This window comes from Acipenser ruthenus, chromosome 20 (assembly GCF_902713425.1).
Source record: "Acipenser ruthenus chromosome 20, fAciRut3.2 maternal haplotype, whole genome shotgun sequence".
NCBI lineage: Eukaryota > Metazoa > Chordata > Actinopteri > Acipenseriformes > Acipenseridae > Acipenser > Acipenser ruthenus.
In genome coordinates, this window is record NC_081208.1 from 21,910,502 (window position 1) to 21,926,912 (window position 16,411).

Here is a 16,411-nt window from a genome sequence, read left to right on the forward strand (position 1 = left end):
AGCAAGCTTTTTTGCTGTAAACAACTCGATAGCTTGTGGAATTACAGTGCTAATGGTTTACTTTGCATGTATCAGTTGATGCATTGAATTCTATCGAATTATGCACATATTAGATTATTTTCTCATTGGGTATTTGTGACTGTTCTGAGGAGATACCATGTCTCCATTCATTCCAAATGTAACATGCAAAATGTAGAAACACCAAATTCTGCTGGTTTGACTGTAATTCAAATAGTATTGGAATATTTCATAGCAAAGCTACCCATTTATCTGTGTTCTTGTGCTTTTTGAAACATTTTTATCAGGAAAAAATGTTTTGGGAAAACTAATTAGGTTTTAATCAAAGGTTTTAGAAAACATTTTATTATTAAACAACATTCATGTTTATTGATCACCAATTTATCTTTTTTTTCCACACATTTTCCCTTTAGCTCAGATGAAACCCCAGTTATCTGGCTAGGGCAGTTTAGAAGTACTCTACTGGCATTGCAGGAAATATGACCTCCCCAGGCCCACATTGTGTCCTACTGTATGTGAAGGATATTGCTCATGTGGCGTCATATTATCTGTAACACAAGAACTTAAGGAATAACAAGTGAAAGCAAAAAAAGTCTGTAAAACAAAAACATAAGAGATACTTTGAAAATATTGCTATGCTAATGAGAAAACACATTTTTAAAGCCTTGGTTTTGTAGGTTGCACAGCCAAGCTGTTCCAAACAGATAGTGTGAATGTACTGCTGACATGCTGTGATATTTCTGCTGTGGTGAACATTTGTGCCCAGTTTTATTTCCATGTTTGACTGAAAACTGTGAAGGGAATTACAATGTTGCTGTTCAGGGACAGTGGTGTGGAATGAGTAAGTGATCAGCAGTAAGAAAAGCAAGAGAAAGACAACCCGGGACAAATCTAACAGTCTGACTAGCCCATGCAACAATACGTGCAGTGAACATGCAGTAAATGCATGCATCGCCTATTATAGATTACAATTGTATTGCAGTCTTGTACACCCAGTACTATTTTAAGTACATTGCAGCAATCACCAAATGTCACTTATACTACCTTCCAACACCTAATATCCTACATACGGTCCCAGCACCTGTTGGTGTTCTGTACAGTATTTTAGAACTCTATTTCTGGTCATAGTGGATTCTAGTGATGATGTAATGTTCTTCTCTACAGATACCAGTATCCAACCATGGACCAGCTGGCTGGTATGCTGCCCAGTGTAGTCCAGCACTTTGGGTGAGTACACAGAATCACTTCCCACAATGTCACTTTAGCTTAACCAGAACTTCCTTAGAACTTGCCAGTTTTAATCTTGTTACTGGAGTTAAAGGTTGCAAAGCGATTTGATATTTTGATTTTTGTCTCGGACTTCCTTGCCAGACTGTGGATGTAGCTTTATAATACGCACATAGATGTATAAAAATAAAATTGTGCCTAAGACACAGTAAGAGAAGCATGGTCACTGAAGACTCCTACTCTTGGTTTTTAAGGTTTAAGAGCATCGTTGGAATCGGGGTTGGAGCTGGGGCCTATGTCTTGGCTAACTTTGCTGTAAGTCTGATTCCAGCTGCAGCTGACTTTTGTATTTTGTGGTTCATTGCTCTGGAATGTATGATTACAGCTGACATGACAGCAGCAGGCCAGGTCAATAAACTAAAGTCGCCTAGTTTAGTACCCTTGTGAACATCCCACAAACACACATGCTTGAAGATGTCTTGCCTCTCATGAGCCCAGTTATCGTGCCACAAGACTATGGGGTTCATAGCGCATACCGTAGATGTACTGCAAGTCATGGTGATCTACTTTTTATATAACTGACAGCTCTAAAATATATATATTTTACATCCATGGTGAGGATAAATGGCACAGACATGCTTGTTTCCATTTTTACAGAAAGGGATGGTACAACATATACAGTTCAGTTGTTGGCAGTAAACTATTTAGATTAAATGTTCTGTTACCACAAGAAGTAGTGCTGAGAAAGATTCCCAAATGTCCTATAAAGAACATAGCAATCTACCCAGTGTCTTGAGTTAGTTAAGTTAGTTACAGTGGTCTAATTGGTGTTAAAACAGTGCAGTCCAGGTTCTGTGAAATAATGAGAACAGCTATGATTTATATCACTGTATACATTGTAAGAATGATTGCTGTATTTTGTTATTGCCTGTCTCTTACCTAATCTGAATGTCACAATTAAAAATATAACATTATTGTAATTATTAGACTTTCATCCACATACAAGCCCCTCTACTATATCCCTGCTGGGGATGATACAGTAGAACCTCAGATTTACAAACATTTTGGGAATGTCTGAAACTCTGAAAATTCATTTGCAGTGGTTTTAATAAACGTGTAGACCTGCTGACCAGACAGGAGGTTCTACTGTAATGACCTTAGGCATACACAATGGCATACTGTGGCTAAAAAAATTGAACATATTGCCCTGCCTGGGAGTTGTGGATCTAAATCTCTCCGCTGGTCTCTGCTCCTCCAGCTCATTTTCCCTGAACTGGTGGAGGGTCTGGTCCTCTTAAACATTGACCCCAATGGCAAGGGCTGGATCGACTGGGCAGCTACCAAGGTCAGTGCTTGCTTTTGTCTCTTTTATACTGTTCACTACTTTTGTGTGCACTGTATGTACCTGTACGGTACATGTTTACTATAGTAAAATTGCTATACGTCACAGTGAAAGCACGATTAAGCATAGGTAGGCATTGTAAAACACAGAGGTATAGTACAGTATATTAAAAGCATGCCAAACTGTGGTGAAGGAATAGTTTTACCATGGGAAAACTCCAAAATGACTGTGGTAAACATCTCATAAGAGATTCCCTGTGCACAGTTAGTTGTAAGTCTGGCAATGTGAGTATAATCACTATTAGACATGATAACTACATCAGTAATTTTTGGTTCATGCTGTTATGAATGTTTTAAAGTCCAATAGCTCTAAAGCTTTAATTGGAAGACCTGTGTGGTGCTATGGTGTCAAAACAATAGTACACTTGCATACAAGTCCTCTTACACATTAAATGAAAGTGCTGTAATTGGCTCTGTTGGGAAAGTAATGAGGACATGATTTATAAAGAATATTAGGATATACTTAATCTTTTCTACTGTCAAACATCAAGTATTTGGAAATAACTTGTCATATTTACATGAAAACACCTCTTGAACAGAATATGGTGATCAAAGATCTGAAATATCACGCTGTTGTAAGCATTCCTGTCAAGAGAGCTTGTCTAAGCTGTCGTCATACCACACTAATATCTCATAAACCACTACAACTTGCAGCTCCATATTTTTAATGTTGTGATAGCGCTTCATGCAAAGATGGCTGCCATAATGGGTTAATGTGAGTTTCTGCTTTCCAGATGATAAAGATCTAACGAATTGAGATACATACTTGGTACAAAACTGCATTCTGTGATTCTCTTGTTCAAGTGTGATCGTGGGTGTGAGATAGCGGCTTCATATTTGCTGGGTTACATAAACCCTGCATGCTCAGAGCTAGCAACTGCTGCCAATAATGATTAGCTGCAGATTACACAATTAATGGACGTGAAAAAGAAGTGCTGCTATTTCATTAATTTTCTCAGACACCAGTAATTGCAATTTGTCTACCAAACTCTCTCCTGTGACCACATATTCATTAAGGATTTCTGTAGTTTCTTATTTCTCAACTAGGCTTTAAACTACCAAGCCATCACATCCTTTTTTGTAAAGCAATTTGAGGATTTCATCCACCAGTAATGGCAGCCATTTTGTTGGAGTGTGGAGAAGCCCTCATAGAAACAAAATGGCTTCTACAACTCTGGCCCTTGAGATGCATTCCAGTCCTGGTCTTTGTTCTAACCAGGTCCTAAATTAGTTAATTGCCTCTCAGCAGCTTCAATTAACTACATTAGAACCTGCTTGGAGTAAAAACCTGGACTGGATTTAATCTTGAGGGCCAGAGCCGAGTACCACTGATATACCGTTTTATCTGTTAATACATAACTTTAATACATTTTACATCACATATGCTAGTACTTATGAATGTATTTGTTTTGTATGTGTATATGTATTTATTCATTAATTTTGAACACCCATGGCCTTTCTTTCATGGCCTAGAATTTTTAACCTTTTCATTTCCATGTGAATAGAATCTCCATCTCCCCCTGAAAATGCAACGTTACTTCTTTTTGCTGTTATATCATATTACTACAACAGAACCAAATAAATAAATAAATAGCTAAAACATGTATTGTATATGTCCATTACTTACAAAGAATCATGCCAAATACCACCCAGCTGAAAACATGCAGTGCCATTTTCTCAGTAATGTAAATAATACTGTTTCAATTGTTGTAATTATCAATGTGTCTGGAAGTGGCCAGTCTCATGAATATGTCAGGAGTAGCCTGTATGCCCAAGTATATTTAGGATTTACCGGACGCTTTGAGACGCAACAGATTTTCAAAATTCCCCTTTAACTGAAAGTAATTGATGTGTAAATTAGCTACACCTTTGAGATTAATCCTGTGGTGGAATTGCTGTGCGTAGCAAACAAGTCACACTGATCAGCTGCTTCCCATCAGATCTATAATGATTAGCTATGGATGAGTAGATGAGAAACGGGATGATGCTTCGCTTGGGAGAGTATTTGCATATTATTGGCGATTTGACTGTCGACGAACAGAAAATAAATAGCGACTAAGTGGCTGCAAAAAATAAATACATAATACATATACATATGCATTTTATTATTTTTTATTATAATGACACAATTGTTTGATGCACATGGTAATTAAGCACCATTATTCACTTTAGCAAAGGTGTAATGGTTAATTTACACATTTAATTACTTTTAGTTTAGGGGCAAGTTTGAAATCCTGTTCTGTCTCCGTGTCAGGCAGATGGCCACCCTATATATTATAAAGGAATTATTTCTGAATACTGTGTGTTAATTGGAGAACAATTTAAAAACAATTGACAAATTAAGGACTGCTCCGGGCATGTAAGTGGGTCAGAATGCTGGAGTAAGCTGATTCAACACTGAGAAAAGCGCAACAAAATACATGCCGTGTGTTAAACTAAGAGATAAACTGTGCAGCTGGAGAGCTTCCCTGAGCCTGTACCTATACCAGGAGAAGCTGTATCTTCCCTTTTAAAAAAAAAAAAAAACTTGAAGTCAAACAATAAATGATACACAGCAAATGTACATGTGCATTTAAGAAATCTTATCAAAAGGAGATACAGTTGGTTGTGTTCCAGTTTAACCCCGCTTTTCTCTATTTACAGCTGTCTGGATTGACCAGTGCTCTACCTGAAACTGTCCTGACCCACCTCTTTAGCCAGGTAAGTAATTAGCCAGAAAGTTTACAAACGAGGGGAGGCCATTCGGCCCATTTTGCTCATTTTGTTGTTGATAGCTTATTGATCCCAGAATCTCATCAAGCAGCTTCTTGAAAGATCCCAGGGTGTCAGCTTCAACAACATTACTGGGGAGTTGGTTCTAGACCCTATACACCTGACCTTCAGTAGAAATCTCACACTGCTGTGACTGCCTCCTTATTATAGTAACTCACCTGGCAGTATTTGTAAAAGAGTCTGAAATGTTACCGTCTTGCCCACAGGAGGAGCTGATGAACAACACAGAGCTGGTGCAGAGCTACAGGCAACAGATTGGGACCAGTGTTAACCAGTTCAACCTGCAGCTCTTCTGGAACATGTACAATGGGTAAAGTCTGGATGCACAGTCCTGCAAGACAAAAAACATATTTGCATTCTTTATTTAGTTACCTGTACTACCTGTTCATTTTTTAAATGGTTACAATATATTCCATTTACTGGATGTGTCAATACCAATTAAAAAAAAAAAAAAAGTGACCCAGTTCACACATTTCTAGTCATTTCCACAAACAAATTGTCATATAATCAGCAAACTGTTCTTACAGTACAAATGTCTACACAATGACATCGCTTGTTGATGTGCTATATCTAAGGTATTAATGTGCTTTGTTATGTTCTCTGGTTAAATAAAAATCGCCATTCCCCTCCACGAATGGTGCTTCACAAGTTGTTGCTGTCTGTTTGTGGACAGATATTCTCAGTAATTGTCCAAGTCAGCTCTCAATTTAGGGTAAAAAGGCTGTTGGTTTGTATGTATGCTGAAGGCGCAATTCCCTGTGTCACAAGCTAAGTTGTTTTCTTTTTGTCACTTCTAGTCGCAGAGACCTAGAAATGAGTAGGCCCGGGACAGTTCTTAATGCCAAAACCTTGAGGTGAGTGTGACTAACAGAGGAGAGCTCGGTATGGGGATTTTAGAAGAGGAGCAGGACCAAAGGGACTAGCAAGTCAAAATTCAGGTTCAGTGAACACTGTTAAGTCTCATTCCCCTTCATTCAGCCTTCCCATTAACCTGGGGCTTTTTCATATAGAAATATACAAATATATAATCAAATATTTATACTCAACAATACATTTGTATAGTAATTACACAACACATGTATTTATAGTTATACTCTAAATTGGTACAAATGATACCTAAAGGTGCCTCGACACCTCCAGATTATATATGAATGTAAACCAGACACCTCAGATCAAGCCCCTTCAGGAATTCAATTCACTGAAGAGTAGCTTAGCACTTACATTGCCTCTGTAGTCAGGTTAGGAAAAGCATCTCTTAATACAAAAAAAAAGATGATGACACAGACATGCATTTGAGAGAAATAGTGGCCTTTTTCTGCCGTTTGACTTTGAATGAAAGACGAACGAGAGGAGGCTATTTGGCCCATCAGTGCTTGTCCATTTCCTAGTAGCTGATTCATTCAAAAAGATCTTAAAGGATCCTAAATGAACAGCATCAACAACAGGACTAAAATCGCTGATTTACTTGGTTTATAATATACACTTATGTATTGTATTTCTTACTGAAGGTGCCCAGCAATGCTGGTTGTTGGAGACAATGCCCCTGCTGAAGAAGGAGTGGTGAGTGTCACATTATATTTCTATTTGAATTGAGAAGAGCTTATGATTCTGGTCTGCACTAAGATACATGTACAAAATCACTTGCATGATATCGGGACCCTGGCATATTGGATAGAATTCACCCTTCAACCGTTATACTGATCATAAAATGCAAATGTTGAACAAAGTTAGAAAAATAGAAAGTCAATTAGAATTAGCATATCCTTTCTAATTTTAAATATTCTGATGCAATACATTGCATTGCCTTTTGAAATTACCCTGAAGAGGTTTAATGTAGCAAATGCCTATTAGGTCAAAGAGATACACACCATAGCTCTGTAAATGAAAATTGAGCTAGATCGCGTTGCAACAGTGCAGATATTATCACCTAATTGTCCCTTTCTATATTGTCATGACAACCTTCTATGGTTAGAAAAATGGAAAGCCTCACATTTTGTTACTTCCATGTGTGTTTTTTTTTTATTATAAAAATTTGGATTTTCATAATTGTATTTATTTATTTCAACATTCTGGTTTTTATCACTCTTTATTTATGGAGATAAACATCTTACAATCTAGCCAACAATGAATCAGCTGCATACTTTGTTAGTGGAGAATGAGGGTGTAATGGAGAAATGTATGATCTTATGCGTGTATTAAAGTATATATTAGCTATTTAAAGTATATATTAGTAGCTGTAGGACTAACAGTATGCAGACCCTGTACAGCTTCTACAGACTTCAGGAATACTGCAGTTTGCTCTTAAAGAATCTGCCAAATCTATTGTTTGTCGACATTTTGGTACTTGCGAATTAAGGTTAAAAAAGATTAGGGAAAATGGTACTGGATTCAGTCCTGGGTCTTTTTTCATGCAGAGTAGTAATTTCATCATTTAGTTTAATGTGCACTGGATACTACAGAAGGTTAAAACCACAAAACTCATAGCCTGAGATGGATTTGCACTCATGCCTCCAGAGGCATGAATGATTAGCCACCCTGCATGGATATCTTCAAACACATGGAGCAAATATGAAATAATTCCTAGAATGCTGTGTAGAGAACGGATTGCAGTACTAGCATGGATAAGGGTGTCTGCTAAGAAATAAAATAATAATAGCATCCTGAAGGATGAGTGAAGGTGAAAAACATATTCCTGTAAATCTCTTAATGTGGCCCCAGAGAGAGAGAGGCAATCTTTCCTGCCAGTGTAACAGCCATTCATTCCTGTAGAGCCCGCTTGCTAAAACCAGTTGTTTTGGTTCAGTGACCCAGTGTCTGCAGTAACGTGCGATCAAGATCATGTGACACTTCATAGCCCCCCTCCTGGCATGCAGCAAAGCAGTCCACAGTGACTCATCACTGCGCCAAGACTGCGGTATTTGGGTCAGAGCCTCTCCCCCCTCCCTCATTCACTCTCACTCCTGCATCTCTCCTCCTTTCTTTACCGATGAATTATATCTTTTTGAAAGTATAACTTAAACATGCTGTAGGGCTGACAGTGACTCATTAAAACCTCCCTGCTTTCTTATTCCCAACAGTCTTGATCTGAGTGACCTTATTTTTTATTTATTCTGCTCTATTTTAAAATGTTTTCCAAAGCTTCCCTTTCTATTGCTTCCAGTCCGCTTTCCCCTCTGCATCCGGCTCTCCCAGTCTCTCTTAAACAAATGCCTCTACATAAGAAAAAAAAAGATTATCTTTTATGGCCATCTGTCCAGTGTTACTCTACCAATCAGTTTTTTAGGTTTATAACCACCTAACTGTATGCCAGTCAGTTACATGACCAAGTCAAATACTTGAAGATTCTCATGCTTTCAGCACCAGTGGTAATGAGCACCATGGACAACACCTACCTTTGTGAGATTTCAAAACCACAATCAAAGGCAGGGTTTTTAACATTACACAATATACCCAAATACATATTCACACAAAGGGCTTTCTTATCAAGGGGAGCTGGGTTTGGCACTGATACCAAGTGAGTGTGACAAGGGCATCTCACCCTGTCTCATGTCTATGATGTATTTAACACAAAACATTCACCAAGCCCATTTAATAACACTAAATGGGCTACAGCACAACCACCCCCTCACACATACAAAATGTCAGTCTTGATATTTATCATTTGTTCTTGATCTATTTACAGGTTGAATGCAACTCTAAGTTGGACCCAACCAATACCACCTTCCTCAAGGTAATCTGCAATGGATATTAATATGAACATTTATTTTCATTAGAATTTAATCCATTATGACTTGATCAATGACTGTTCTTAGTGTCATGGAATGATTAAAAAGCATAATACAGTACAGTTAAATAATAATTTCACATCCCTAAGAAAAATCCTAAATTGCAAGCTACACGACACCTGCATCTTAACACACAAGCACAGTACCTTTTGAAAAAGTTGAAAACAAATGCTTTACAGAGTAAACAAAAACCTAAGCTACAGTACAGTAGCTCTACATAACACACACACACAGAGCTTTCCAGGAGACTAACTCCATCCATCTCCTGTGTGTTTCCTTCCCAGATGGCTGATTCTGGTGGACTCCCCCAGGTGACACAGGTAAGAAATTGTTTTTAGAAATATTTGCTTTTGGTCATTTGTATGGACATTTGAAATATTTTCTAAGTTCTATGTTCAATTTTCTTTTTTTTGTTTTCCCAATTTGACTTGGATTTGGTTTCCAGACAATATTAGAGCCAAACCATGACCATCTTATACTTTCTTCCTACAGACTGAATAGGAAGAAATCCAAGATGAGGGGTTTGGAAGGTCAATCAAGCAATAGATACCATTTGATTTAATGTTGAAAAGAATAATTGAAATAAAATAATTATAATAATAATACTTATTAAAATCACACTAACTGGTTGTTAACATGACAAGTAGGGTAGCACACTGTTTGAAAACCAGGACAATCATATATTCATTCAACATGGGAATACTCAGTCTGTATGTGAACATTAAGCTGATTTTGTTCATCAGTGGATGTTTGCACTTGAGTTCATCGTGTTTGTCTGTGAATTTCTATAATATACTATGTGTCTAGTTACAAATATATTATTTTGTGTCTTTCAGCCTGGAAAACTCACTGAAGCCTTCAAATATTACCTTCAGGGAATGGGATACAGTAAGTACCTCTCGGTGCTTCGTGGTGTAGAGCACAGAGCTCAGTGCTGTGCTTCATGGTGTAGCGCACAGAGCTCAGTGCTGTGCTTCGTGGTGTAGCGCACAGAGCTCAGTGCTGTGCTTCGTGGCGTCTCAGTGCTGTGGTGTAGAGCACGGAGCTCAGTGCTGTGGTGTAGAGCACGGAGCTCAGTGCTGTGCTTCGTGGTGTAGAGCACAGCTCAGTGCTGTGCTTCGTGGCATCTCAGTGCTGTGGTGTAGAGCACGGAGCTCAGTGCTGTGGTGTAGAGCACGGAGCTCAGTGCTGTGGTGTAGAGCACGGAGCTCAGTGCTGTGCTTCGTGGTGTAGAGCACAGCTCAGTGCTGTGCTTCGTGGCGTCTCAGTGCTGTGGTGTAGAGCACGGAGCTCAGTGCTGTGGTGTAGAACACGGAGCTCAGTGCTGTGGTGTAGAGCACGGAGCTCAGTGCTGTGGTGTAGAGCACGGAGCTCAGTGCTGTGCTTCGTGGTGTAGAGCAGCGAGTGTCTGTGATTGGATATGTATAGTCAGAAGGGTTAAGAGTTGTTTAATTAATGTGAACGGTCATCCTTGAGCAGTTTTGGAATCAAAGACGGTATCTTCTTGCTCCTAGGAAAAGTTATACATGCGCACATGCAATAGTACAATACAAGTGGATGATTCATTGCTCTTAAAGCACCTTTGTCAGCCCAGGATAAGTTTTATGACAAAGTAGCACATGCTTTTTGTATACCTTTTTACTACTTATGACTAAATCATGATAATACAACAACTTGGAATTTTACTAATGTACAAAAGTGTTGTTTTATATGTATTAGATTGAAACCGAAACTGCACACTTCATAATTACTTTCCATTTTAATTCAAACAGCTGAATACAATTAAAATATTGATATCGCTAGTTTGCTATTAGTGTACACTTTAAACACACACAAAGTATTCTGTTGTTGTTGTTGCTGCTGCTGCTGCTGCTTTGAAATTGAATGATTTGATTAGTCGTCTACCACTTTCTGAGGTCGACTGTCATTTTTCTAATTCACTTGGCGACTGATCAGTGCTACTTCTACTTTCTACCCAGGATGGATTTCCAGTTGTATTTTAAGGTGGTGCAATCCAGTTATTTCATGTTTTTCACAAAGAGATTTTTTTCCAGCGATTCAAATATCACATGTAATATTGCTACATTACTGCCCAACTTTGAGTCCGCTGCAGGATTCGTTTTTTGAAATTTCCTTTCTCTGTAATGTCCAAGCAGTTTTAAATACCTATTGTTAGTAGCGCTGTTATGACTGCTTCTTTGTGTCAGTTTTGTAAAGAAAAATGTAAGTCTGAGTGATACAGGCAGGTGGGTTGGAAGCCCTTTTTTTATCAACCCAGCCTGGAACAAATGGATAACCAAAACCTTGCATAAGGTTAACCAAACTCTAGAAACCTGCCTTTCAGTTGTATCACCCACCACACACTTGTATTCAATCTAATTTGTTCCTCTCTGTTGTGTGTAGTGCGTTGTTTAGAGTAGAGTTGTGTTAACTTTGCTGTTTGTGTCTCCCTGCCTCCTTCTCTCAGTTGCGTATCTAAAGGATCGAAGGTTGAGTGGAGGAGCAGGTACTTCCTGTTTACTGTTTACTGTTACTGTATTTCAGTTCTCCAGGCTTGTCTCTTGATTTTTCCCTCCCCCCTTTTCTGACGCATGTTCTTCTTTCATTACCTCCCCATTGTGTCACTCTGTTATTCCTTCAGAAGGGCTTCTGGTTTAATAGCACAACTATAGAGATCATAGATTTATACAGTATATCTCCACCATGTTGCAACTTTTTCTTAATTTTCTTGAACTGCTCATTCAAGTGTGATGACTCTTGGTAGATGCTTGCTTTACCTACCAAATGATTCCAGTCCTCCTTCCCTTGCTGTGGTGATGAAACCCTAGACAAGTGAATTATTTAGCTGGTTCCTCCTGGTCAGTGGATGCTGGCAGCTTGGCACATTTCTCCATTTCCATGCATGTCCTTTTTGCCAGTGGCTCAGACAGTCTGGCTGTTTTAACATCAACATGAAGAACTAAGGGTGGGTATGCAGGAGTCTGAGGTGACTATGATTCACATTATTTCTGTATTCTATTGCACTAGAAGATACCTCTCCAACATAGATACAGTATGTGTTGATATGCTGTAAGACCTAATTTCAATTCAGGTCTTTCAGAAACTTTGACTGAAAGCAATCATATACTGGGAGATAATATGGATCATAAAACAATTTATGAATCACAAATTCGTTTGATTATTGAGGTTTCACTATTTCAACATTGTTTAATTGTGATTTGTAAACTTTTTGTATGCAATACTCAATGAAGATTCCATTGTTGCAAAGAGTGTTTTAGTAAGGGACAAGCCTTGATGGGCTGAAAAGCCTCTTGTGACTCATCATCTCTACTGTTCTCATGTTACTCTTGTTACTATTTAAAAAAAAAAAATGACAGGCTTCATACTTTTTAAAAAACAGTTTTTTTTTGGACTGTATTTATAGTAAAGTTGGGATGGGGTTTCGATCAATGGCAGAGTAACTGCTGAATATATTAGTACACAGGACTACCTCCATTGAGCCATTGTGTATATTAATAAAGACACAGGCATGTGCCGCTGCTCTGCCCTCGGTGTATAACACAATGAAGGAATTACTTATATATGCTATTTGATTGCTTGTGATGATGGTTTCCTCATCTAAAACTTGTTTTCCAGATATTTGCATAGAAAGAAAAGATACCCTAAAAATGAAGTAGGTGCTCTTGCCACCAATGTTTATGATTTATTTGTTTTGGAATAGTTCAATATTATACAATGTTATTATACAATGAGCAAAGTTTTGTTTTGTTTTAATGTAAGGAAAAATCTTATATAGCTTCTGAGTGGGTTTACTTTTTTTTCTTAAATACTTTTAATAGTGTATATTTCAGCTAATACGAAATGAAAGAATATTGATTTTGAAAGAAAATAAAAACCATGCTCTTTCCACCACTGATACAGAGAGAACTAGAGATGCTCTGTCTTTTTCTCCCCCCAGTGCCATCAGCCAGCATGACCCGCCTGGCACGCTCTCGAACCACCTCTCTGACCAGCGCCAGCTCCGTGGATGGCAGCCGCCCGCGCACCTGCACTCACTCGGACAGCAGTGATGGCATGGGCCAGATCAACCACACCATGGAAGTGTCCTGCTGAGGGAGAGGGGGAGAGAAACAGAGAGGCAAAGAAGAAAGACGTCGACCTATAATCGGCACGCGTGTGGAGTCGCTTTATCTGAACGCCCCCCCCACTACCCACTACCCACTAGCTCTATAACTAACACAAATGCGAAAGTTGTTCCTTGAATTTTAAAAACAAATAACAGTAGCCATTGTTCTAGCTGGTTTCATGTGGCGATTTGTGTGCATTTCGAAGTACCCTTCCTCCCTTTCTGAACCTTTCATTCCTGTGTTTCATTTTACAAAATACATACCTTTTAAATACATACATCTGAAGTAGAGAATAAAGGGGGGCTCTAAAGCGTGGAATAAGAACTCAACTTCAAGTATTAAAAATGTTAAAAGGAGATAGTAGCTTAGAATCACAAATCAATCAAGTACCAATCAGAATGGGGCAAGCTTCTTGGCAACATGAAAAGTAATTGTTCTTTTAAAGTGATATGCAAACACACTATTTAATTTAGTTTATGAACACCTCATAAGTATTGGTGCAAAAAATTACAACCTTTAGTACATTGACAACTAAGAATTACCATAATCTAGCCTCAAAATACTCTACAAAGCAATCTCTAAAAAAAAGACTTCCTAACAAACTGCAGACCCTTTTATTGAACGATGTTAGTTCTGGTGTGTCTGCGAAAACCCTCCTTGGATCTTCTCCCAAAGCAACGAGCGACCTATCTGTTTGGGTGACACTAAACCAATGTAGGGGTCGAGTAATGAAGCTGGTACTATAGTGCATTCTTGATGGACTTGACACAAGTCATTACAATCAAAAGAAATCAACTGATTTCATTAGAAATTTTAACATACAGTAAGATCAAAGAAGAATGGGAGTAAATTACAGATTTACAATAATTATATTTGCTGCAATACTTTAATTGCCAGTTATCTACAGAACTTTCATTTATACTCCAATTATAAATGCAGACCAAAAACACACTTCTAAAAGGAGAATGTAGACTCTACCCAGATTGGTTTCTACAAATTACAACTTCCACTAGAATGTCTATCAGTTCGAGAGACTCATGCTTTTGTGCACTCAGAACTGGAAAACAGATCAGGGACTGTAGAGTTTCCTTGATGTTTTAAGGTATAGATGGATTTGAGGGGATTTTCATTTCACAATAAGATGAGACTTCAAAATAAATAACTCTGTACTAAAATAGTCATTGATTATGCCAGTTTGATACTTCCATTTCCTGTTAGAAGTGTGTTTATCAATCTGTTTGTGGATTTCAGTCTACCTGTCAGCCAATCAAAATTCAGGTGTGTCAGTTCCCCAGTGATAAGCTTTAAGTGTTTTCTTGAATGACAATCACCTTGGTAACACAGAATATCAGCTCAATCAGTTTTAAACTCTGTTAGTTATGGTTATCTGTAACGGGAGGATTAATTACTTCTATCTATACGGGGTGGGGCTGTTAGAGCCTTCAGCTCTTAATCTGGAATGTAGGGCATGCCCCATAACTGCATACAAATGAACAGCCCCCCCCTTTTTAAAGCCATTTTGCCAGTGAAACCATGAACCATGCCTTGTTGAAACAACAAAATATTACATACCTACGTACCTCCCTGCCAGCCCACACACCTAAAGCTGTATATTTAGTCAGCATTTATATTGCATGACCTACGCCTATCTGAGAATGCTCGTCATTTAAGCGTTTTTGTTTCTGCAGAACATGCTCTTTATTTTCTTTCATCGGTTTTCTCTTGACTTTCATCGTGCCAACACCAGCCTAGTATTGTAAATTTTAAAAATTGTTATTTTGCACAAAGGATTACGGCATACAATCAGTCAGAGATGTCATGATAGTAGTTAAAAATCAAAGCTATTGTGTCCATCATTCACCTTGCAATGATAGACGGTATACTTCTTTTAATCTTTAAAAAAAAAAAAAAAAAAAAAAGATACAGGGCTTGAACTGTTAATTCTCACACAATTTTAAATGTAATAAGGGGTTAAGAAATGAATAGAACTGAGGGACTCTGAAGCAGAGTGGACTAGTGGCCAGAGCTGACTCAACCTCCTTACTCCTTACCGTCCTGTACATCGAGATTCTCCTGTTCTTATTGGCCCAAACTGAGTCCCGCTGCATGAGCCTTTCACACAGCATTCTCAATCCAATAAAGTACAACATAGTCTACCACCATCCAATCTTTTACCACCTTACAATGGAATAGAATATTAATGTGCACAGAGAATGCATTGTGACAGCTCTAAACAATTGTTGAAACAATGTTCAGTGGCTTCAGGTGCAGTAGAAGACCTTCAATGTGCTTCCCCTACATATTTGGTGTACATCCTACTAAGCTTTAGCACTGTAGATAATGTGTGTTTTTAGAGTGATTATGAAATATGTATTCAATACTTGCCTAGTATTGTGATGAGTACTGTGTTTTTTTCCCCCTTTTTTATGATAAAAGTGTTCTCTTGTGGTGTAGTTGTTCCGGTGAGTAATTATTTTTGTATTCAGCAATAAGTTGTTTTGTTCTCTTGCTATCTTGCGGGTGCTGCTTGGAGATGACTCTTACCCACAGCATTTAGGTACCACAGTAAATTGCTTATGATTCTGAAGTACTATATAAAAGGTGTCACTGTTGATGTAACAAAATATCATGTGTGGTTCAACAATAAAGAGGTTTATCTCAGCCGTGCTGTTTCTGTGCCATTTTCCGGTCATTAAAAGGGCCAATGTATACCACATTGTGAAAGGGTGCGAGACTTCAGGCTGTCTTTTGAAGCATAATGGACTTTTAAACACTGTTGTATAGTTGTTTTCCCACTTTCAGGGCAGTGTGTACAGAATTGACCAGAATCATTGTGCAGGGTCTCACCCTGTCACAAAATGTTTTCCAAGAATCAAAGAGATATATCTGGTTACATTCATAAGTCATCTATTCCCCATCCTACAAATCCTCAGCAATGTAGGGTGCACTGTCTGCGATTTTACTCAAAATAGCTAAGCGAACACATCTGGGCAAAAATGACGTTTCCTCTTATAAATGCTGCTCACTGCTGCCTCAGCCTGGTCGGGTGTGGAACTCCAAGCCAAGAATCCCAAAAGGAGG

The 16,411-nt window shown here is 38.3% G+C and overlaps 1 protein-coding gene across 4 annotated transcripts in view; it reads left to right on the forward strand.

The window, feature by feature from the left end:
• Nucleotides 1-15,991, forward strand: part of LOC117425542 (protein NDRG4) — a 38,880-nt gene extending 22,889 nt beyond the window's left edge. For 2 of the 4 annotated variants that reach the window (XM_034042528.3, XM_034042530.3), the window contains 12 exons: nucleotides 1,183-1,245; nucleotides 1,500-1,560; nucleotides 2,504-2,590; nucleotides 5,290-5,346; nucleotides 5,625-5,728; nucleotides 6,216-6,272; nucleotides 6,927-6,978; nucleotides 9,101-9,148; nucleotides 9,488-9,523; nucleotides 10,040-10,091; nucleotides 11,671-11,709; nucleotides 13,162-15,991. In XM_034042528.3, coding sequence (XP_033898419.1) covers nucleotides 1,183-1,245; nucleotides 1,500-1,560; nucleotides 2,504-2,590; nucleotides 5,290-5,346; nucleotides 5,625-5,728; nucleotides 6,216-6,272; nucleotides 6,927-6,978; nucleotides 9,101-9,148; nucleotides 9,488-9,523; nucleotides 10,040-10,091; nucleotides 11,671-11,709; nucleotides 13,162-13,316 — 811 coding nt within the window. In that variant the 3' untranslated portion in view covers nucleotides 13,317-15,991. The remainder of the gene's footprint in view (nucleotides 1-1,182; nucleotides 1,246-1,499; nucleotides 1,561-2,503; nucleotides 2,591-5,289; nucleotides 5,347-5,624; nucleotides 5,729-6,215; nucleotides 6,273-6,926; nucleotides 6,979-9,100; nucleotides 9,149-9,487; nucleotides 9,524-10,039; nucleotides 10,092-11,670; nucleotides 11,710-13,161) is intronic. The other 2 variants (XM_034042529.3, XM_034042531.3) reach the window with 1 other exon arrangement.
• Nucleotides 15,992-16,411: the final 420 nt, after the last annotated feature.